This window comes from Rhineura floridana, chromosome 3 (genome assembly GCF_030035675.1).
Source record: "Rhineura floridana isolate rRhiFlo1 chromosome 3, rRhiFlo1.hap2, whole genome shotgun sequence".
In the NCBI taxonomy this organism is placed as follows: domain Eukaryota; kingdom Metazoa; phylum Chordata; class Lepidosauria; order Squamata; family Rhineuridae; genus Rhineura; species Rhineura floridana.
Window position 1 is genome coordinate 159,257,176 of NC_084482.1, and position 23,718 is coordinate 159,280,893.

The 23,718-nt window shown below is 41.9% G+C and overlaps 1 protein-coding gene across 3 annotated transcripts; it reads left to right on the forward strand.

Moving 5' to 3' along the window:
* Positions 1–102: 102 nt before the first annotated feature.
* MBD4 (methyl-CpG binding domain 4, DNA glycosylase) lies at positions 103–19,748 on the forward strand. Of its 3 annotated transcripts, XM_061618489.1 has the most exons (8): positions 105–458; positions 5,436–5,673; positions 8,194–9,011; positions 10,695–10,769; positions 13,705–13,839; positions 15,031–15,180; positions 16,881–16,984; positions 19,228–19,748. In XM_061618489.1, exons 1-8 carry the CDS (start codon positions 317–319, stop codon positions 19,306–19,308), a joined length of 1,743 nt encoding a protein of 580 aa, XP_061474473.1. In that variant the 5' UTR covers positions 105–316; the 3' UTR covers positions 19,309–19,748. The 3 variants fall into 3 exon arrangements, with proteins under 3 accessions (XP_061474476.1, XP_061474475.1, XP_061474473.1); XM_061618491.1 differs by lacking the exon at positions 13,705–13,839 and having other exon boundaries at positions 104–458; XM_061618492.1 differs by lacking the exons at positions 16,881–16,984; positions 19,228–19,748 and having other exon boundaries at positions 103–458; positions 15,013–15,080.
* The last annotated feature ends 3,970 nt before the right edge of the window (positions 19,749–23,718 follow it).

Here is a 23,718-nt window from a genome sequence, read left to right on the forward strand (position 1 = left end):
CCAACTCCCAGTTTTTTTTATTTACATAGGACGCCAGGCTGCATCCCCAGGCAACACGCATGCGCACTACCCCCATCTTTTTTTTCTTTTTTGCACAAGGGAAGCATCTATGGAAGCCATGAGCGAAACACAAACATTGCGCGCAGGCGCCTCCACGCATGATTTAACTCTCCGCTGAGGTTGCCAACCATAGTTCCTAACCCCGTGGGCGACGTAATGTTAAATACCGGGGAAGGGGACTACATCAAGAGTGCGCGTGCGCAAAGGTCAGTTTAGGTGTAACCACGCTGCTCGCGAGAAGTTCTATCTCGGCGGTATGAGACGATCCGTTTGGCACTCGGGAGAGATGTTACGAATACGCGTGCGTGACACGAACACATACGAGACAAGCTGCCGCCTTTACAAGAGCGGAGATGCGGCATGTTGGTTCGGGAAGCCATGGAGCAGCCTGAGGGCAGGTAAGGGCTTATCCCCGGAAGAAGCGGAGAGAGCGGAACTTTTGAAATAAACAGATGCTTTATGCCTCTAACTTGCTCCCTCGGACGGTTGCTTTGGTCGGCTTTTGCACCTGGTAGAACGGGGTTCTTGGGAGCACTGATGTCACAATAGCGTGACGGGTGAGGCGCCTATGTCCTCTGGGCATGCCATCGCGCAGTCTTCGGACTGCAGTGTTTTAAACTGGCATGTAAACCATCGTGAATCCTCTACTGCGATTGCCCCTTCGGTTCCTTTTTCCCAGTGCGTAAGGAAGTTGAAGTGCAAATCCTCATTTTGAAAAAAAGAAATACGTGTGTTGGTAAAGGAAAACCGAGTTGCTGTTTTGTTGTTATTTGCCTTCAAGTCGATTAGGACTTATGGCAACCCTATGAATCAGTGATCTCCAACAGCACCTGTCGTGAACCACCCTGTTCAGATCTTGTAAGTTCAGGTCTGTGGCTTCCTTTATGGAATCAATCCACTTCTTGTTTGGTCTTAATCTTTTTCTACTCCCTTCTGTTTTTCCCAGCAATATTGTTTTTTCTAGTGAATCATGTCGTCTCATGATATGTCCAAAGTATGATAACCTCAGTTTCATCATTTTAGCTTCTAGTGATAGTTCTGGTTTAATTTGTTCTAATACCCAATTATTTAGCTTTTTCGTACCCATGGTATGCACAGAGCTCTCCTCCAACATCACATTTCAAATGAGTTGATTTTTCTCTTATCTGCTTTTTTCGCTGTCCAACTTTCACATCCATACATAGAGATTGGGAATACCGTGGTCTGAATAATCCTGACTTGAGTGTTCAGTGATGCATCTTTGCATTTGAGGACCTTTCCTAGTTCTCTCATAGCTGCCCTCCCCAGTCCTAGCCTTCTTCTGATTTCTTGACTATTGTCTCCATTTTGGTTAATGACTGTGCCAAGGTATTGATAATCCTTGACAAGTTCAATGTGCTCATTATCAACTTTAAAGCTGCATAAATCTTCTGTTGTCATTACTTTAGTCTATTAGACGTTCAGCTGTAGTCCTGCTTTTGTGCTTTCCTCTTTAACTTTCATCAGCATTCGTTTCAAATCGTTACTGGCCATTGATATTTCTCCCTCCAATTTTCACACCTCCATCTTGGTCCAATTCCGCTTTTCATATGATATGTTCTGCATACAAATTAAACAAATCGAGTGATAAAATACACCCTGTCTCACATCCTTTCCGATTGGGAACCAATCGGTTTCTCCATATTCTGTCCTTACAGTAGCCTCTTGTCCAGAGTATTGGTTGCGCATCAGGACAATCAGATGCTGTGGCACCCCCATTCCTTTTAAAGCATTCCATAGTTTTCCATGATCTTCACAGTCAAAGGCTTTGCTGTAATCTATAAAGCACAGGGTGATTTTCTTCTGAAATTCCTTGGTCCGTTCCATTATCTAACATATGTTTGTGATATGATCTCTGGTGCCTCTTCCCTTTCTAAACCCAGCTTGGATGTCTGACATTTCTCGTTCCATATATGGTAAGAGCCTTTGTTGTAGAATCTTGAGCATTACTTTACTTGCATGGGATATAAAGACAATAGTTTGATAATTACTGCATTCTCTGGGATCCCCTTTCTTTGGATTTGAGATATATATTGAACGCTTCCAGTCTGTGGGCCATTGTTTAGTTTTCCATATTTCTTGACAAATTTTAGTCAAAATCTGGACAGATTCTGTCTCAGTAGCTTGTAGCAACTCTATTTGTATGCCATCTGTTCCTGGTGATCTGCTTCTTCCAAGTATTTTAAGAGCGGCTTTTACCTCACATTCTAAAATTTTTGGTTCTTCATCATACGGTTCCTCCATGAATGAATCTGTCATCCTGTCATCTCTTTTATAGATTTCTCCAGTGTATTGCTTCCATTTTCCTTTTATTTCATCTCGGTCAGTCAGTGTGTTCCCCTGTTGATTATTTAACATCCCTAGTCGTGGTTTAAATTTTCCTTTCATTTCTCTAATCTTTTGGAATAGGGCTGTTGTTCTTCCCTTTTTGTTGTCCTCTTCTATTTCTATACAATAACTATTGTAATAGTTCTTTTTGTCCCTACATACTTGTCGATGTATTGTTGCATTTAGGGTTCTGACCGTGTTTCTATTGCCTTTTGCTTTCCTTCTCTCTTTAACCAGTTTAAGAGTTTCTTCAGTCATCCATTGAGGTCTTTCTCTCTTTTTAACTAGAGGTATTGTCTTTTTGCATTCTTCCCTGATAAATGTCTCTTGCTTCACTCCATAGTTCTTCTAGTTCTCTGTCAACTAAGTTTAAAGCCTCTAATCTGTTCCTTATTTGATCTTTATATTCTTCTGGGATGTTATTTAAATTGTATATTGGCATTATGCTTGATTTGTTCTTCTTCTTGAGCTTTACTTTGATTTTCGATACAACCAGTTCCAAGATCTGTACTGCAGTCTGCTCCTGGTCTTGTTTTTGCAGGAAGTATGGAACTTCTCCATCTTCTGTTACCAATTATATAATCAATTTGATTCCTAAATTGGCCATCTGATGATGTCCACGTGTACAGTTGTCTTTTCGGTTGCTCAAAAAGTCTTTCTCCCGCTTCATTTCTATCTCCTAAGCCCCATTTTCCCACAATTCCTAGTTCTTCTCTGTTTCCTACTTTTGCATTCCAGTCCCCCATGATTATCAAAACATCTTGTTTTGGTGTGTGATCAACTTTCTCCTGTACTTCTGTGTAAAATCTCCCCAATTCCTCCTCTTCTGCGTTTGCCGTTGGAGCCTAGACTTGGATGATGGTTATGTTAATAGGTTTCCCTTTTAATCTCTTTGATATCACTCACATCACTCACTCAGACCTTGCGTTGTAGCTCCTAATTGCTTTTGCTGCATCACTTCTCACTATTAAAGCAACCCCATTTCTTCTTGATTTCTCATTTCCTGCATAAAATATTGTGTAGTTGCCTGATTGAAAATGTCCCATTCCCGTCCATTTTAATACACTCACGCCAAGTATTGTAATGTTGATACATTCCATTTCTTCCTTGACAATTTCTAACTTTCCCTGGTTCATGCTTCTCACATTCCATGTTCCTATTGTGTGCGTCGTAAAAACCCCGACTCTCCTTTCACATCTGTGCACATCAGCCTCTGGACTTCCTTTCGGCTTTGACCCAGCTGCATCATTAGTCACAGCGCTACTTGTACTTGTCCTTTGTTCTTCCCTAGTAACTCGGTGAGTGCCTTCTGACCTGGGGGTCTCATCTTCCAGCACTATCTCATGTTGCATTTTGGATACTCTGTTCATAGGGTTTTCGTGGTAAAAGGTATTCAGAGGTGGTGTATGTGATGTTCCTATATTAATGTATATATGGTAAGTGTTGGTTGTTTAGAAGATACATGGTAAGTGGAGTGAAAGAGGAGGGGGAGTGAATGGGCAGTAGAATGCTAGATGATTGGCTGAGTGTTTAAAATGGCTGAACGTATAAAAGGAAGAGAGAGAGTGGAATCTGAGAGGTGGTGGTGGTGGATGAGGTGAACTGAGTGGGTTGCTTGGTGGGGTTTAGAGAGTTGTTTGCCAGGAGAGAGAGGAGAAGGAGGGGGGTGGAGTTCAGATTAGTATTGAGTAAAACCATATGCTTATGTGCCTTAAGAAGAAATCTTGTTAATCTTGTTAGCTTTGTTATCTTTAATAAATACTTAATTTGGTTTACCAAAGGCCTGATCCTTGGCTGGGGTTTCACAGACCAGAAGGGAGGGTAAGGTAATGACCAAGGCTGAAGGGGAACTGTAACAAATGGTGGCAGCGGTGAAGAGAATAACAATACCAGTATTCAGAGTCTCTGGGAATACTAGTATTAGGATGTGACTGGTGGTTGCCTAGCAGGGGGATCTGTTGAGATCTGTGCTAGAGCGGGGAGAGAAACAATAAAAAAGGACAGTCCGGACTGGTGGAGTCCCTGGTGGTGCCTAGTGACAGGCAGTAGCCACGCGCAGATAGGAACCTGACAGGGAGAGCCAGGGAAGGGCGTCACAGTCTACCATTGCCTTCCTCTGAGTTTGGATGCATCTTAGTTTGGTGTCTCAGCTTTGACCATTCCGCCTTGGGTGCCCCTGGTAGGAGTCTAGCCTCTTGGTCTAGGAGTTGACGGCATTGCTCTCAGCTTCTTCAACACTCTCAAACTCCCTCACCACGTTAAGGTGTGCATCCTAAAGGGGGATCTTTTACTTTAGTATTGTATTTTACTATTTGTGCTGTCATTCATTCATTCATTGGCGATCACTTATGGCCGAGTAAGATTGTCTTCCAAGATAAGGTCTTTAACAGTGTGTCCGTGAGTGACTGTGGAGGCCAATTCTGGATCCACACAGCCTCCCACAGTGAGGACATAGGTTTCCAGATGGAAGATGGTTGCGATGAGGATTTGTTTGATGTGCCTTCCGTTTAGCTCTTTTGTCCCATTTGTCCTGTATTTGTGCTTCTTCAAAGTCCACAGCACCTTTGATAACAGCTGGCCTCCATTTGGGACGTTCATGGGCCAAGACTTCCCAGTTGTTGATGTTCATGTTACATCTTTTTAGATTCGCTTTAAGAACATCTTTAAACCTCTTTTGCTGTTCTGTAAGCTGCACAGGAAAGATGTGTTGATAGCCAGTCATATAAATCTGGTAATAAATAAATAAGGAAGAGAAAATACTGCCATGAGAATACATGAGAAGATTCTCTAAGTAGCAGTTTAAATTTTATCATGACAGCTATAGATCCAATGTTTTTAATGTATTTTTCTCTGTGTGTCTATAAATAGAAACAATCCAGTTTTGGAATAACAAAAAGGGGAGGTGCAGAAAAGGGCATTTAAAATGATTGAAGGGTTAGAACAACTTCTATATAAGGAAAGGCTAAAAGGTGAGGCCCATTTTGATATTCTCATATTAACTTTCAGTGACATAAGTAATATTCTCATAGATGAAGATGCAAAGAAAGAAAGAGAACAGCTTATAAGTGGAGGAGGAGAATGTGTTAATTCCAAGGAAGAAGAAACAGACACCATCATAGAAAGTCCAGTTCAGTGTGAAGAGGCTGAAGCAACTGTATGTTCCGTGGCTTCCCCGTGTCACAAAGCTGTTCCAGAAGGATGGGAGAAGATCATAAAGGAAAGACAGACTGGCAGAACTAAAGGAAAATATGACATTTATTTTGTCAGGTAATGCTAATTTTCAATCTTGCAATTGTACATCTGAGGTTGTCCAAATGGCATTTGCATGCACAGAAAGCGTTAAAACATGTCAGAAGTATGTTTATAACAGGAAAAATACAAATACATTTACAGTTAATGGAGGAAAAGGAAGAAATAATGTGGGATTGCCACCTTTTCCCCCTGACAGAACTCTCATGGCTTTAACAACAACCTGGCATGCAGAAATTTGCACAGTGCCATTTTTCCCATAGTTTCATCTCCATATCTGGGGTGGCTGGCAAAAGGGGCAGTGACCCACCAATAGCAGCCAATTCCCCATCCTGAGCAGCCCCCCATTCTTCCTCCTTAACCACAGAGCCTGAGCCCACTCTCCCTTTTCCCTTCTCCCACATTAACATTGCTTATTCTTTAGCTCTTTTCCTGCTTGGAGTTCGCATTTCCGTAGCCTGGTCCTGACTCCATAGCTCTCCAGAAGTGGGGCAGCTTTTTTCAAGCAATTTATCAGAGAAAAATAATGGTCATCTGGGCAACAACCACTAGACCTTCAAATAGCCTTTCCTTATGATTGAAAACACCTAGCCAATCAGGACGCAGTTATTTGCTGCAATATGCATAAAGTAGTTTATTCCGTACAGAGGGCCACAACCAATCCACTGCAAGATATGTCCCTAAGTTTTACCCTGATTGGTATCTCTGGTCTAATCAGAATTTATCCAGGATGGTTTCGGCTAATAAGGCTGCTGCACTTTCTCGTCTGAGAGAGATAGGAGCTTAGCTAACATACAACTTCAGAGGCTGGGTTGGAAGCAGAATGAGCAGGCAGGTTGTGTTGCTTGGTTCCTGGCTCCTGCTTAAAAACCTTGAGGAGGTTGTAGGGTTTCTGTGCCATGCTTGGAGAAAAGGACTTCCTTTATTGCAGCGCAGCTCAGAAAGTCTCCCTCCATAGCCTTTCTGTTTCTGCCCTTTCCCAGTAACCTTACTTGTTCTCCCCCAACATGAGTTAAATTTCATGTGTGTCTGTTTCAAGTGTGCTATGACTATTAACGTAAGAAGACCGTTCTGGACCAGGCCAGTGGCCCATCCAGCATCCTGTTCTCACAGTGGCCAACCAGATGCCTGTGGGAAACCTGCAAGTAGGATCTAAGCACAAGAGCACTCTCCCCTCCTGTGGTTTCCAGCAACTGGTATTTAGAAGCATAATGTATTTTTATTTTTACTGCAGAGCATAGCCATTATGGCTGGAAGCCATTGATAGCCTTATCATCCATGAATTTGTCTAATCATCTTTTAAAGCCATCCAAGTTGGTGGCCATCACTGCCTCTTGTAGGAGGAATTCCATAGTTGTCACTAATGACCTCTTTGCATTGATGGAACAAGCGACTTAGCGCCACATTGAAGGTGGCCAATTGCTAGTGCTATATTGGGCTTTTTATGAAAGGCAGGATAATGACTTTTAAATAAATAAATACGCTATGCTAACACAGGGATTTTCCTTTGTCAAGATGAGTTTGTTTGGAGTCAAGGAAAATGAGAACTTTTCATATCTCCTCTAGAGCAAATGTTTTCCCTCTTACCCCGTAGCTATGCAATGTTCCCCAGAGCTCATGAACTCTGTGCTGACATAGCAGGTAAGCTTCTGCTGCTTTCCTTACTCTAGGGTTTGCTTTTAGGATATGATAGGAAGTACTCTGTTTATGTCCCAGTAGCAAACTTGATGAGAACTGAAGAATCATCTATGCCAGCCTGCACCAGATTTTTGACTACAACTCCCATCAGCCCCAGCCAGCATGACCAGTGATGAGAGTTGTAGTCCAAACCATCTGGAAGAGACCGGGCTGGGGAAGACTGATCTACGTCCATCCAATACAACAGAATAATGAATCTGTTTGTGCTGGATTAAACCAGAGGCCTCCTCCTGCCCTATTTTCAGCAGCTACTCTGTGAGGCCTGCACTTTAGTGCTCCAATCAAGTGTTATGATGATGCTTTCTATGCTTCATAGTATGCCTATGTTTGTAATGGTTGCAAATACTAAGTCCATGTTTATTTAAAATATTTATATCCCATCTTTCATCTGTGATTTTAAAGGCAGCTATCCTGGCTCGACTATTAAACTGTAAATGTATTTATAAATAATTTCAGTATTGCAGCTTCACCTTCATTTTTGAAAAACATTTAGTCTGCCTTTCCACAGTATAATCTTCAGGATGGCTACAGTTATTGCCTTGTATCCAACTCTGTCCATGTGTGAGTTAAATGAGTGTCCATTCATGTAATAAGAGTTTGTCTTCCTCTCTTTCCCCATGCAAACCCCTGCATGCCCTCAGGAACTGCTTTGGAGTATTGGGGGACCCTATGGAGCAGATTTCAGGGGGTGCCATGGGGCAATGAAGATGAAGTCCTGTTGTGCAAGCAGAAGTCTGTTTACACAATGTTGGATTCCACTCAACGTTATATTTTTGCTGCTTTTTACAGCATTTGCTTGCATGATGGTAATGGACTAATTTCCCCCTTTTTTTCTTTTAGTCCCCAAGGAGTGAAGGTCCGATCCAAACGTGCACTTTTGGATTACTTTAAAAAGAACAGAGAGACTATTCTTAAATTAGAGGACTTTGATTTTTCTGCTTCTGTTCAGAAGAGTACACAATCAAGAACCAAAGGATCAATTACAAGAACTGTGGGAAGGAAAGGACAGAACTGTATCTCTAGCAGCCAGACTCTAGATCTTGGACTGCAAAGTAGTGAAGAACGTACATCTTTTCTGCAAAATAAAATTTTGGAATTTCAAACCAATGCTGGTGAGCCAGATTTGCTGGATGAATCCACTAGAGAGGATACTTCAAAGGATTGTTGTTTCAGAACCAAAGAAAATAATGTTGCTGTAAGAGAGCTCAAGATGAAGAAACCTAGAAACTGTTCAGAAATGGGGAATCTGGATAATACCCATAACAACAGAGAAAGAAACCCATCACAAAAAAGCCAAGGAGCTGAAAAAAAATCGAGAAGAAAGAAAAATGTATGTATTTTTAATAGAGACCATAAAGTGTGCCAGAGAGGCTCAAGAAAAAGGAAAACATGCTTGAAGGATGAACTGTTGATTTCTGAACCGAAATTGAAATCGCATGTTAGACCAATAGGAGCTTTCTTGGAACACAAGTCAAGCACAGAAATTTTAAAACATGGTCCCACCAATGAAACTGCTGCAGCAGATGATAAAAGCTTTTCAAAACTGGAAAACCAGAGAAATAGGGTGACCTCAGAGAGCCAAGATTTAAATATTACTTCCAGTGCGGGTGATAATGTTTTGCAGACATGTAATGAGAGCCGTTTTACATCAGTAAAAGGTATTTACTTAAGAGTGGAGCTCTCTTCTGAAATTCTCATGGAGATGCTTACATAGTGGTACAAAGAAACGTTTTGCCTCATGATCTCTTGCTTTGACATGGCTAGTATTGTCTGTCTGGGTGTATTCCCATTATTTTGCCTCTAAATTGAGATGAGTCTGGGGAACCTTAGGCCCAGGGGCCAAATGCAGGCCTGCAAGCCTCTCTGTCTAGCACTCAGGACCTGCCGTAGGCCATACCTGTCCTCGGGCCACTCCCCCTCTCCAGGCCACATCCCTCGCTGGCCTTGCTCGGTATCCTCAACTGCTTTTGCCTGGCTGCAGTGTGTCCTTGAACTGTGATTTTGCCTCTTGCTTGCTTGGCTGAAGAGGTGTGTAGGTGTAGCATCTTCTGACTTTGGTGTGGTTGAAATGTAGCCTACTGCAGAAAGGTGAGTCTTGCATCTGTTGTTCTGCCCACTTTCCCTCTGGCCCCATCCAGCTTTTGAATGTGGCCCTATGGCTGCAAAAGGTTCCCCGCCACTGCTCTAAACATTGTTTACTGCCACATCTCACTTTATATCTTTGCTTCACTTTAATCTTATCTGCATGTAACACAACTGTGGCTTAGCATGCACGAGCAAGCATGCTGGTGCACAATGAGAAAGCTGTGGCTGCTTTGCTCCTTTCCTGCTCCTGCTGTGCATTGCTTGGCTTACTGTTCTGTCCAAACCCAGGCTCATGATTTGTCTCTCTTCAAACGAACCACAAGAGGGAAGCCAAGAACAAACCTTGGCTACAACTCATGGTTTGTTTGGAGCAAGACAAACCAGGAGCCCAGGTTCGGATGTAACATTAAGCCAAGCCATGGCTTAGCACCTGCTGCTGCAGCAGCATAAGCTGGAGAGGAGCAAAAGGACCACAACTTTCTCACTGTGCCCCAGCACTCTTGTTCATGCTAAGCTGTAGTATGGCTTAGCAATCATGTATGAACCAGGCACATATGGTGATCTGTATTGTTTTTTGTAAGCTCATATAGTTCTAGGCAATGATCATTCGTACAACATCATAAAAATTTGTTTACTGATTTTTTCTTTAAAACTGACATTTGCAGAGGATTTATTTTTACTATTTGTTTTAAGAATAATAGTGTGACCATATTCGGACAATCATGTCTTGTCTTATTAAGCTGAGATATGAATAAGACTTTCAGTCACGCACATGCATTTCCCCCTCATGTAAGCGAACCTACTAACCAGGAAGTCTTCCATTAACTGCAGTTTTCTGTTTTGTCCAAACTTGGGAAGCTATGCTTAATGGCTTTGGAAGTAACCGGAATCAGTCGGCTTCAAATCATGGCTTAATACCCTGGTTTGTTCCAAACCCATTCACGTTAGCTCCCTGTTTCAGACAAAATGGGAAACTATCATTAATGGAAGGCTTCCTGATGTGTTCACACTGATAGAAAGGAAGGAGCAAAAGGCTCATTAAGCTTATCTCTGCTTATTAAGCTGAGATATTATCTTCTAGATGTGGCCAGTGTAGTAGCTGGGATAGAATACAGTAGGCTCCTAATCACTCTTGAATGAGAGAGGATCCTCTATGCCAGAATAGCTCATACAAAACATAGGGCTGTGCTTCTATACAAATCTACAAGGAAATACATATATCCATTTGTTTTTCACTTTGTTTTTCAACCTTTTAGAGGACCGTGTTCAAAGACCTCAAGTGGAGAGAAGGAAAACCAGTCCATATTTTTCCAGTAAATTCACCAAAGAAGGTACAATGCTTTCTATGCAAATGCCTTGTGGAGGATGTAGCAATAGGATTTGCACCCTGATCCTAACCATATTTAATCAGAAGTAAATCCAGTGTATTTCACACTTGCATGGTAAAGAGTACGCATGTTTACTTTGGAACAAGCCCCACTGAACTTAGTGGGGTTCCAAATAAAAATGCATTGGATTGTGATCCCATTTCTCTGATCAGAAGACCCTACACAGTGATTTACCATAATAATCCTTTCCATGTATAAACTATTATAGACCCATTCATTAAGTTTGAAGCAAGGCGCTATACAGGCAGGCCCCGCTTATATGGCAGGTTCCGTTTCGCCCCCCTCCGTAAAGCGGAAATCGCCGTAAAGCGGAACCCCATTGAGTATAATGGGGCGCGTTGCACGAAAATGACGTGAAAATGCGACAAAAGTGGCAAAATAGGCTTTAAAATGGGGAATGAAAGCCACCGCATTAGCGGAATGCCGGGAAGCGAAGCACCTGTAAGCGGGGGCCTACTGTATAGACAAAAATGTCAAATTATTACCAGCATTTGACTGATGTATGAAGTTGTCCATTATGTGTGGTATTAAGAGGGTAAATTATATCTGAGTATTAAAGAATCCTTTCAAAGAAGGTAACTATGAGCCTAGAGGCCAAGTGATTTGCTGTTTGACATTGGCCTGGTTCAGGTGTAATTACAAACTATTGCTTGTTACTATTTTTATTTTAGTATTATTTTCATCATTATTTATTACCTCTCCTTCACCTGAAGGTCCCAAGGCAGGTTACGACAATTTAAAAAATATGACATAAAAACAATTTAAAAACCTAAAATTCCAAAATAGGGTGGGTCCTACAAATACATGTCTCAGGTGTCAAAGGCCGGAATAAAGAGGTGCATCTTCAGCATTCATATAAAACTGTACAGCGAAGTTACCAGATGCGCCTTGCTGGGGAAGGAGTTCCACAACTTAGGGGCCACTACAAAGAATGCCCTCTTCTGGGCCACCACCTCTGAGCTTCTGAGGGTGGCAGAACTACCAAAAAGGCCCCCTCTGCTGATCAAGACCTTAGAAGGTCTTAAGGGTAGGAGGTAGTCTTTCAGGTATTTGGGACCTAAGTCATTTAGGGATTTAAACACTATTGTGAGCACCTTAAATTGGGTTTGGAAACAAACTGGCAATCAATGCAGACAGGTTATATGAGATCTAAAGGCAACCCTAGCCAGTAACCTGCCTGCTGCATTTTGGATCAGTTGAAGCTTCCAAGTCATCTTCAAGGGCAGACCCACATTGCAATAATCAAATCTGGAAGTTACCAGAGCGTAGAATACTATGGCCAAGTCACCTCTCTCTTTAAGGGGCCGAAGGTGGTAAATCAGCCATAGCTGGAAAAAGGCACTCCTAGCCATTGAGGCCACCTGAGCCTCCAGCGACAATGTTGGATCCAGGAGTCCCCCCACCCCAAGCTGCAAACCTACTTCTTCTAGAGTAGCACAACCCCATCCAGAACAGGCCATCTCCCCACCTCCTGGACCTGAGGACCCTGGACACATATGAATAAGCCACTGTGAGCCTCTAGGTTCTCTTTCTCTTCTTAAATGCACCAGAGGAAATCAGAAGCTGCTTCTCCCAACTTTAAACAAACCATAGTTCCCTTTTGTATCCAAACTTGAGGGAATTGTGGTTGTTGCTAGTGAGAACAAACTAGCATCAAGGTATGATTTCTTTTTTTTTCTCACTAACTAGATTTTAAACAAACCACAATTCCCAGGAAGGATTACAGCCTTAATTGGGCAAAGGAAAATCATAATCATAGATGGAAGGGGCCTATAAGGTCATCAAGTCCACTCCCCTGCTCTGTGCAGGAATCCAAATTAAAGCAAAGATGAAGGCTTGTAACATAGACTGGCATATCTTGGTTATTGTTCACTGTAGCTAATCTCATTGGGGCTATTGAAACAGCTGTGTTAGTTGGAAGTAGCTTGATCTGTTACTCTATCAGTCTCCTTATAGATAGAAGAGGTAGTGAAAGTTGTCCTTGTGACGCCCTTCCCTGGCTCTCCCTGTCAGGTTCCTACCTGCTTGTGGCTACTGCCTTTCCTTAGGCACCACCAGGGACTCCACCAGTCCGGACTGTCCTTTTTTATGGTTTCTCTCCCCGCTGTAGCACAGATCTCAATAGATCCCCCTGCTAGGCAGCACCACCAGTCACGTTCTACAACCAATGTTCCCAGAGACCTTGCCTGAGTCTCTCTATCCGGTTACATTCGTGACTGCGTGCCTATGCTGTTCCCAACCCCCTTGTATCAATGCAGATAACTCATAACTCGGGGTTGCTCTGGATACTTATAATGTTATCTTCTCCTCTTCACCGCTGCCACCATTTGTTACTGTTTCCCTTCAGCCTTGGTTATTACTTTACCCTCCCTTCTGGTCTGTGAAACCCCAGCCAAGGATCAGGCCTTCGGTAAACCAAAATAGTATTTATTAAATAACATTAATAACAAGATAACTTTGATAATGATCTACAAGCTTATGGTTTCATCTATTACTGTGATATTTGACTTATTACTAATCCGAACTCCACCTCCCTCTTTCTCCACACTCTCCTGACATACACCAACTCACACCCACCTCCCAACTCCACCAAAACAACCCACTCACGTCCACCCAGATTCAACTGTCATCCTTCCATTTATACTCTCAGCCATCCAAACACTCAGCCAATCATCCAGCATTCTACTGCTCATTTACTCCCCCCTCCTCTTTCATTCCACTTACCATGTATCTTCTATACAAACAGCACTTACCATATATACATTAATACAGGAACATCACAGTCCTCTTTCTACCTCTCTCTAGAATTTAAAGAAAAGAATATATTTAAATAAAATAAATGCAATTGAATTTCACATTTTGATTCTCACACGTGTAGCTCCAAGCCCACCTAGAAGGAAGGCCTTCAGGAAATGGACTCCACCTCGCTCTCCTTTTAATTTAGTCCAAGAAACACTCTTTCATGATCCATGGAAGCTTCTCATTGCAACTATATTTCTGAATAAGACCTCAGGTACAAGACCATGTTCTCTGTTCTCTTTCCGTCCACCACCACCACTTGCACACACCACGTAGAGCACGTTTCCTCTTTTACAATTCCACACTGCTATTGGGGAGCATGCATGAATCAGTTATGTGGGCACAGCCGATCACTTAAGTGTTTCCCATGGGGTGCTGACTAGGTGGTAAAAGATCCATGTAAATGGCCCTGCTTGATTCACATCCATTCCCTAGTAGTCTAGGATAGTAACACAAAAAGAGAAAGGGCCACCATTGACCTTAACTTCTGCAAAGTGAACCTGTGCTACTAAAAGAATGATTAAGGGTGCCTACAGATACCACTATTTTGTGAGAGGGATTCAAGGGCATACTAAAACTTTAGGGTTGCGCATTTAAGTGCTCTGTTACCCTAGCTCAACAGATTAAAAAAAAAACTTTAGCAGACTTGTTACACTTAGGAAAGTGACAGGGAAATGCACTGGAAAGTGTGGGATGAAAGAATGACTAACAGGATGATGTATAGACACTACACAAGCCAACTGGTATGAATGGTCATTGGCATATAACTGTCCCTTCAACTAGTCAGAATGAATGGTCAAAGAAGACCAGATACAGTTTAACTTCAATGTAAACTTTGTGTAAGCAAATTGGGATGAGTGCTCAATAAAGCGGTCAACTAGAAGGGTTCTATATTTTGCCACCCTGGGCTCCTGCTGGGAGGAAGGGCGGGATATAAATCAAATAATAAATAAATAATTTGTGGATGCATTATGCGAATTTGGAAGCATGATTGAGAAGAAAAATTGAGAAGACAAATCTTCTGTGACCATACTGAAAACACAACATATATTTCTGCACCACAGGGCTTCTTCGCACAAGTCTTAATTGTCTGTCATGGAAGTAATTTGTGTATATACAAAGCTTTGTGAATCCTTCCAATCAATTGTAATGTGTGGTGAACATAAGTGTCTGTTTTGCTATATATACCTGTGGCTGGCAGAAGATCAACAGCAGGATTCATGCCAGGTGTAGGAAATTTCATCTTATACTGTACGAAGTTGTCTTTAGTTTTGTTACTTTTAAGTAGCCATGGCACGAGTTTAGAAAGTATCTGTGTTAGCAATTCAGCATTTGTGCTTCTGTCATCCTTGCAAAGTAATTCAGTTCAAAACCTTATTATCCATAGCATCTTATCTCTGACCAGGTAAGATGGCCATCCCTGTGCTGTGGGAATTTTTGAAGAAATATCCTTCACCTGGAATAGCAAGAGCTGCAGACTGGAAGGAAATGTCAGAGTTGCTTAAACCTCTTGGTCTATATGAACTCAGAGCAAAAACCATCATCAGATTTTCAGGTAGTAAGCATTATAAGTAATGCTTATAATGGATATGTTCCTTTTTAAAATAAAATAAAAAGTACATTATTTTATGAATCCTTACTATAGCCCTGTCAGTTAGGTCTATATGGTAATCCTCTTATATTGCAGAAGGGAGGCCACAGCTGAGAGATGGTGGTTTGCCCAAAGCCACTTAGTGTATTCATGGCTGAGACAAGATTTTGAGATTTCCCAGCTGCCGCTTCACTAAGACAGCTCTCAATATGGGTGATGACCTAGAGGGATGAGCATGCACAAGTTGTTTATGAGACCACTTTTTTTTTTAATTGGTTGTTTCTTCTTCCAAAGTTGTCTGTACATAATTTCTGATGTTCTTCAAATCTGTAGAATTAACAAACAAAACAAAAGTCTTGGGGAATTGGCAGTGGGCTTTTTTTTTTTACAGTGCAGTCCTATTCAGGTTCAGGGTCTACTGTGCTTTATGAGGCATACTCCTTGTTAAGTGTGCATGGGATTACTACCCTGGAGGAAAATCTAGAGTGGGAGGGGAGGAAGTGAAGGGAGCACAATGGTGACATTTCACCTTTTGGAAAGTGTCCGTATTGGATTGCTAAACAACTTGAACATGAGAGAGTTTTTTTTAGAGAGGAGAGAGTTTACCAAGTGGGAGCGGAGAAGCTTTGGGAAAATAAATTAAAAACCGAAATAAAGTGCACATATGGAAGTTACAAATGTGCCTTCTGAGCTGCTGCCCTAAAAAGATTGATCTTACTAATACCCATTTAACTAAGTGTTTTGAAAATAGCAACTGTGGCACTATATTTTAATGTGTTCTGAGTTCTTGCAGCTTAAAAAACAGGAACGGCAAACTGTATCTGTTTATAGATATTGTAGCTCTAGTCACTTCAATTAGCCTGAATATAGGATGCTAATGATATCTATTCTTGATGAAATTAAATTGTTGTGATTCCTTGTAGTATCAACATATTGGGTGATAATCCAACTTAGTTTTTTTGGGGGTGGACCCACTGAAATTGACTTTAGTACATTGATTGGTTGATTGATTGATTGATTGATTGGATTTATTAGTCGCCCATCTGGCTGGCTGTCCAGCCACTCTGGGCAACGTACAACATAGGCATATAATACCTAGACATTGAAAATCTAAAAACAATGAAGATAAAATCTAGCCCACCCCAAAAGCCTGCCTGAAGAGCCATGTCTTCAAGGCCTGGCGGAAACTCATCATAGAAGGGGCCTGGCGGAGACCATTTGGGAGGGAGTTCCACAGGGTGGGGGCCACAATTGAAAAAGCCCTCTCTCTAGTCCTCACCAGTTTAGCTGTTTTGACTGATGGGATGGAGAGAAGGTCTTTTGAGGCTGATCTTGTTGGGCGGCATAGCTGATGATGCTGGAGGCGCTCCTTTAGATAGACCAGGCCGAAACCGTATAGGGTTTTAAAGGTCAAAACCAACACCTTGAATTGGGCTTGGTAAGCAACTGGTAACCAGTGCAGCTCTTTTAGCTGCACTTTTAGTACATTGATTTCACTGGGTCTACTTCGAGGATGACTAATGTTAGATGTTATTTTTGTTTTTAAATAAGTCTGTGTAGCTCACCTTTTATTCATACAAACAAGTTTTCACAAATTTTAAAAGCAATAGAATTTAATGAAGCCTGTATTTGGTCTTTTATTATATGGGTTTTTTGTTCCATAGATGAATATCTGGTCAAAAAATGGAGATATCCTATTGAGTTGCATGGGATTGGAAAATATGGAAATGACTCTTACAGGATCTTTTGCATCAATGAGTGGAAAGAGGTAACTGGTGCTGCCATATTAAGTCCATTAAAGGCTATAGGAGTCCCACTTTTGATTTTTTTTTACTGTCTTTGGAGTGGAATGTCAGTGGCCCCAAATCTAGAAGCCTTCAATCATGAGATACAAAGATCTACAACTAGGGCTGGCTCTTCCTTGTTTGTTTTGAATTTAACCATTTTTACCCCACTCTTCAGCCTAAAAAGGCTCCTAGAGCAGCTTAACAAAGATCAATAATAAGAGAGCCTCAACTCTCAAGCTTACAATCTAAAAGACAGAATACAAAATGAAAAGATCAGGTGGGAAGAGGAGAAAAGCAAACTTAAGCACTACGTCTTAGTTACAAAGTTCTATAGCAACAAGCTGGCACAGAGAAGAAAGGAGGAGGCAAATGTTGCTGGTCTCTCTCAGCTGTGCCTTGTCTTCCTTCCTCCGCTACATGTAATGGCTGCTGTGAGTTGGCAGTTAACGACGAGATGAGTGTTGTGATGGAGCTAGCCTCTCAGCAGAGCTGATGTGGCCCTTCTTCTCTTCACTCCCCCTACTGCAAATGAGCATGAACTAGAGCTGCACCAAAAAATTGGGTATAGGGGCCAAATCCTGTGATCTGCTTTTGCAGCAGTAGTCTCAGAACTAGTATAAGTGGGGGGGGGGTCTCATGTATCCTTGTAGCAGTGCTGCCACTTGGCCCTGCTCATGGCTTGCAGACACAGCAATAAGCTCTGCAAAAGGTTTTGGGCATCAGAGGAGGAAGTACGACCACCTATACCCCTTTAAGCTTCATTATAAAGGTTATCAGTGTGGCCTTGTATTGTGCTAGCAAACATTATTGCTGTGTGTATGAAAGAGAGATTTTATAACAGGTGTGGGGAACATTTGCCCCCCAGATGTTGCTGAACGACAACTCCCATCATCCCCAGCCATTGGCCATGCTTGCTAGGTTTGATGGGAGATGTAATTCAGCAGCATCTGGAAGGCCAAAGGTTCCCCACACCTGTTTTCTAGATACAGGCGTGCCCCACTTTATGGCGCTTCGCCTTTCGGCATTCCGCTGATGCGGCGACTTTCAATTAGGGAAAGGCCCCACTTTAAGGCGCTTGTTCTGCTTTTACGGTGGTTTTTGCTAGTTGCGTGCCATTTTCGCGCAACACACACCATTATCGTCAATGGGTTCCGCTTTTCGGCAGAAGTCCAGAACGGAACCTGCCGTATAAGCGGGGCCCGCCTGTACAAGATGCCACTTTACTCAACTGAAGTTGTTGGCTGCAATAACTAAAGTAGCACACCATAAGATACAGTCTAATCTTCCATAACGTCTCGGTATTGCGTAGTCCAACAGCTTGATCCTATTTACCCAGAAGTACGCCTACTGTTGTTTAGTGGGACTTATTTCCAGTTAAATGTTTGTGGAATTGCAGCAATAAGCTACAAAATGGATTTCAGTTTGTTTGTTGAATGTATATATTCCGCCCTTCCTCCCAAAGGAGCCCAGGATGGCAAATATAAACAGAACAATTTAACAAGAGAAAGAAAACATATTAAAAACAGTTAAACATTCCAAAACACAATTGCAATTAAAAATATTGTAAAACATAGTTAAAAATATTCTAAAACAGAGCTTAAAAACCTTTTCATCAGTGATCTTCAGGTTGCCAGGAACAGTCCCCTTCCGCCATTAAATGCCTATTTATTTATTAGATTTATAGCCTGCCCTTCCTCCCAGTAGGAGCCTGGGGCTCCTACTGAAAGTTAATAATGAAGAGAGAGACACCTCACTAGGGAGGACATTCCACAAACATAGAGCCACCACTGAAAAAGCCCTGTCATGGGTCAAAACCAACTGGGCAGTGCTCAGTGGCAGCAGTACCAACAAGATCTTACCTGCCAATCATAGGGTCTGAGATGGTTGATACTGGGGAAGGTGCTCTTTTAGATATTTGGGGCCCAAGCCATTTAGAGCTTTGTGGTAACACCTTGAATTGGGCCCAGTAGCTCACTGGGTAGCCAGTGCAACACTTACAGGAGTAGTGATGCATGATCCCATCGGGCTGCCCCCACTTACCAGCCTAGCACCTGCATTCTGCATAAGTTGCAGCCTCCAGGCCATGTTCAAGGGCAGCCCCACATAAAGCACATTATAATCATCCAGACAGGAAGTAACAAAAGTTGTGATCTTTGTTACTCTATCCTAGATACAAACTTTGCATTTCTTAATTAAAATTGTTATCTTCTTGATTATTTTACAGGTACAGCCACAAGACCATAAGTTGAATGTATATCATGCCTGGCTTCAGGAAAATCATGGGAAACTGAATCTTAATACATAGCTTTGTGGAGGCACAAGTTTACTAATTTTTTTTTAGTAGCTTGCTTTTTCAACCATCCCTCTTGGTTATTGTAAATGTAAACTTTTATATACATATTTGTACTTTGGACACTGTGTATTAAATTTTAGTGTTGGTTTATGTACTTTATATTCTTCAAACCTGTTGTAATAAAAGTTGACTAAGAATTGTTTTAATATTAAGTGATAGTTTCAACTATGCAAATACCAAACAACTATGAAATATATTTAGTGTTACTAGAATGCAACATAATTGCAGAATGATCCTACAATTGCTGCTACAATGGATGCCGTTTTGTATTGCATTTACTGAAGTCCTCATAGCATAGTTTTAGAGATATAAATTCAGCAGATAGGAACTTGACCACTTGGCTAAACACTTCACGCATACATGGAGGAGACCAATAAAATAAGTGGAGTTAAGTCTATTGTCTATTTCAATGTTTTGAGTATCCCTAACAATGGATATTGCCCCCCTTCATGCATTTACCAGGTACTTGCTTTTGTCAAATCAGACTGATACAGGAAGGCAGTGACAGGTATAGTTGCTCAGCTAGAATTTTAAGAGAGGGTATTGTACAGAGATGCTGGATGGGATGACTAAAAGTAAGTTTGTGATTGGTAGATGGTTAGGGGTATAAATGAGTGCTTGAAGTACAAGACAGCATTATGAGGGGTAAATTCAACTGCCAGCTGGGGCCATGGCCTCACCTGCTCCAAAAGGGATGGAAGAATTCACTAGCAAAGTGAAAGTACTGCTGTGTAAATGTTCATAATGGGGGTGCAAAAGAAGTCACTGTGGTTATATTTCAATAGTGATTTCCATTTCACCTGGGAAAAATGTCTTCATGTACAGTGCCTTGCAAAAATAATCAGACCCTTGACCAATGCTCTCATATTACTGAATTACAAATGGTACAATGTAATTTTGTTCCATACAATATTTTATTTTGAAACACTGAAACTCAAAATCAATTATTGTAAGGTCGCATTGGTTTTATGTTGGGAAATGTTTGCAAGAAACATAAAAAACTGCAACATGTTGCTTATATAAGTATTTAACCCACACACATTAATATTTGGAAGAGCCATCTTTTGCTGCAATAACAGCTTTAAGTCTTTTGGGGTAGCTATGCACACAGTGTCGAAGGGATTTTGGCCCATTCTTCTTGGCAGATTCGTCATTCAGGTTGGTTGGACGTCACTTGTGGACCGCAATTTTCAAAGAGTGCCACATTCTCAATGGAATTGAGATCAGGACTTTGACTGGGCCACTGTAGGACATTCACCTTTTTGTTCTTGAGTTACTCCAATGTTGCTTTGGTCTTGTGCTTGGGATCATTGTCCTGCTGAAAAGTGAATTTCCTCCCAAGCTTCAGTCTTTTAGTGGACTGAAGCAGGTTCTCTTGCAGTATTTCCCAGTATTTTGCTCCGTCCATTCTTCCTTCAATTTTAACAAGTTACCCAGTCCCTGCTGATGAGAAGCATCCCCACAGCATGATGCTGCCACCACCATACTTCACTGTAGGGGTGGTGTGTCTTGAGGCATGGGCAATGTTAGGTTTGCGCCACACTTGGCGCTTTGAGTTTTGAGCAAAAAGCTCTATCTTGGTCTCATCTGACCACAAAACCTTTTTCCACATCGCAGCTGGGGCACTCTCCTGCTTTCTGGTACTTTTTGAGTAGCAGCTTCCTTGCTATCCTCCCATACAGGCCAGTGGTATGCAGAGCTCTTTATATGGTTGGCTGGTGTACCATTACTCTACTACCAGCCACTGAACTCTGTAGCTCTTCAAAGTGATTGTTGGCCTCTCTGTGACGCCTCTCACGAGTCTCCTTGTTTGAGCACTGTGTTTTGAGGGATGGCCTTTTCTTGGCAGTGCCTGGGTGGTGGCTTCCGCTTCCTGATTATTGATCCAACTGTGCTCACTGGGATATCCAAACACTTTGTTATTATTTTGTACCCTTTTCATAATCTATGCATTTGTATTACATTATCTTTCACTTCTGTAGAATGCGCTTTGGTCTTCATTTTCCTTCAGATCCACAGCCTGACCAATGACCCTTCAACAGTGGGGTTTTCATCCTGAGAATGTGACAGCAACTGTAATGGTTCACAAGTGGAGGTCAATGGCAAGGTAACTGTGTCCTCAATAGGGCAATTTCTTTCATCTGTGTAAACAGGGAGCTTCCACAGCACGGGTTGAATACTTACGCAAGCAACATGTTTCAGTTTTTTATGTTTCTTACAAACATTTCCCAACATAAAATCAATGTCACCTTACAATTGATTTTGAGTTTCAGTGTTTCAAAATAAAATCATACAGAATGAAGTTACAATATCCCATTTTGTAATTCAGTAATATGAGAGCATTGGTCAGGGGTCTGAGTACTTTTGGAAGGCACTGTACTCTTAGCCTGCCTTTTGTGGGTGCAAGAAATCTGCTCTGTTCTTACGTACGTATTACATTTGTATCCTGCTTTTCATCCATTGAACTCACTTTTACCAAGAAGAAAATACATACGTTTTCATAATGGATACCAAAAAGCTTTCCATTCCTTTAAAAATATATACAACTGAAAATTGATCATCATGGCTTATATTAGATATGAAATTTGGTCAGAAATGTTGGATTAGCAGCATGATTATGAACACAGTTGCATGTAAGCATATCCAATTTATTGCAATAGAGCTTCTCTCCATAACTGAGGATTGCAGTTGTTATTGCCTAGAATCAAAGCTTCTTGATTAGTACCTTGTGCCATACTCATACAATCTCACCCTTTTACTCCAGATTAACAAATGTTTAATAGGTTCTCACTATTGGTAATACAGAGGAGATTGTCCACTGCATACACGAGCATTTTCTGCATGGATTTGGGGGGGGAGGTAGAAGAGAAGAGAAATCTGACTTTTGCATGAGCAAAGATACAAGCAAAGGGCCTGAGTGCAGTCTGCCAAAGCCTTTATTCCTATTCATTACTGGAGCAAGCAACTCTGGTAAACCTTGGGAGGAGTGAATCTGGATATACCTTTAGGGAAATGAGAGCTAGGTGAGTCACATCTGCACCATAAATTTAAAGCACTCTTTTGCCAGTCATGGAGAGTCCTAAGAAGCGTAGCTGGTTAAGGGTGCTGGGGTTGTCAGGTCTGTACAGGCGGGCCCTGCTTTACGGTGCTTCGCTTTATGGCGTTCCGCTAATGTGGCGTTGCACAAATGCGGAAAGTCCCTGCTTTAAGGCACTTGTTCTGCTTTTACAGGGGTTTTTCTTGTCGCGTGCCATTTTTGCGTCATTTTCATGCGATGCGCACCATTATTGTCTATGGGTTCCGCTTTTCGGCGGCAGTCCAGAACGGAAGCTGCCGTATAAGCGGGGCCCGCCTGTACCCTTAATAAACTAAAGTTCCTAGGATTTGGGGGAGGACAGCCATGACTTTTAAAGTGGTATAAGAGTTGTGACTCTAGTATAGGAGTGTGCAACTTAGAGTCCTCAGCCTAATTTCAAAAGCCCAAGTGATTATGTCAGACCTGTGATAAGAGCAAACTATCCCCAGCTCACTTGGTGGGGAGAAACAGAAAAGCTGGTGCTACAGAGAAATGCCCCTTCACCATGATTGCCTTTGTCCCTGCCCATTGTCAGCATCTCTCTCTCTCTCTCTCTCTCACACACACACACACGCACGCACACACACACACACACACACACACACACACACACACAGAGGATTAACCCTAGAGGAAGACAGCCCTTGACAGAAAAATGGTTGCCCACCTCTGCTTTCGTACTTGCTTAATTTAAGAACTGGTTTCTATTAACCACTAGTTACCAGCTAGGGTTTTGTTTATTAAGGTAGTCAGAAGCCCATGTCTGCTCATGGGAGCGTGTACTAGGATCTTAGCGTGGGTGAGGGGGAATGATAGCCTAACTACACTGTCAAATCTTTACCTTCATTTTAATCTCCAATGCATCATTGTAGTTCAGACAGCTCTTTAATTTGTGCCCATTCTGTATTTTGAACCTTCCCATTGTTCAGACATCCTGGTATTCTTAATTTTGTGTCTTGTCCTAAACTGAAGTCTCAGCAGTGCTCGTTCTTAAACATAAGGTGGCAGTGAAACCATGTCGTAAGAAACCATCCTTGAACCCAGAAGGTCTGAATAGTTATAGGCCAATTACAAATATCCCTTTCTTGGCAAGTTTCTTGAGTGGGTGGTTGCTGACTAGACATTCATGATGAGATGCATTTTCTAGACCCATTTCGATCAGGATTTAGGCCCATCTTTGGCGCTGAGTAGGGTTACCAACCGTACTCTTTTAAGAGTACGTGTACTCTTTTTGAGATGGTGCAACAGCATACTCTTACTTTTCACTTAGCGAAGATAAATGTACT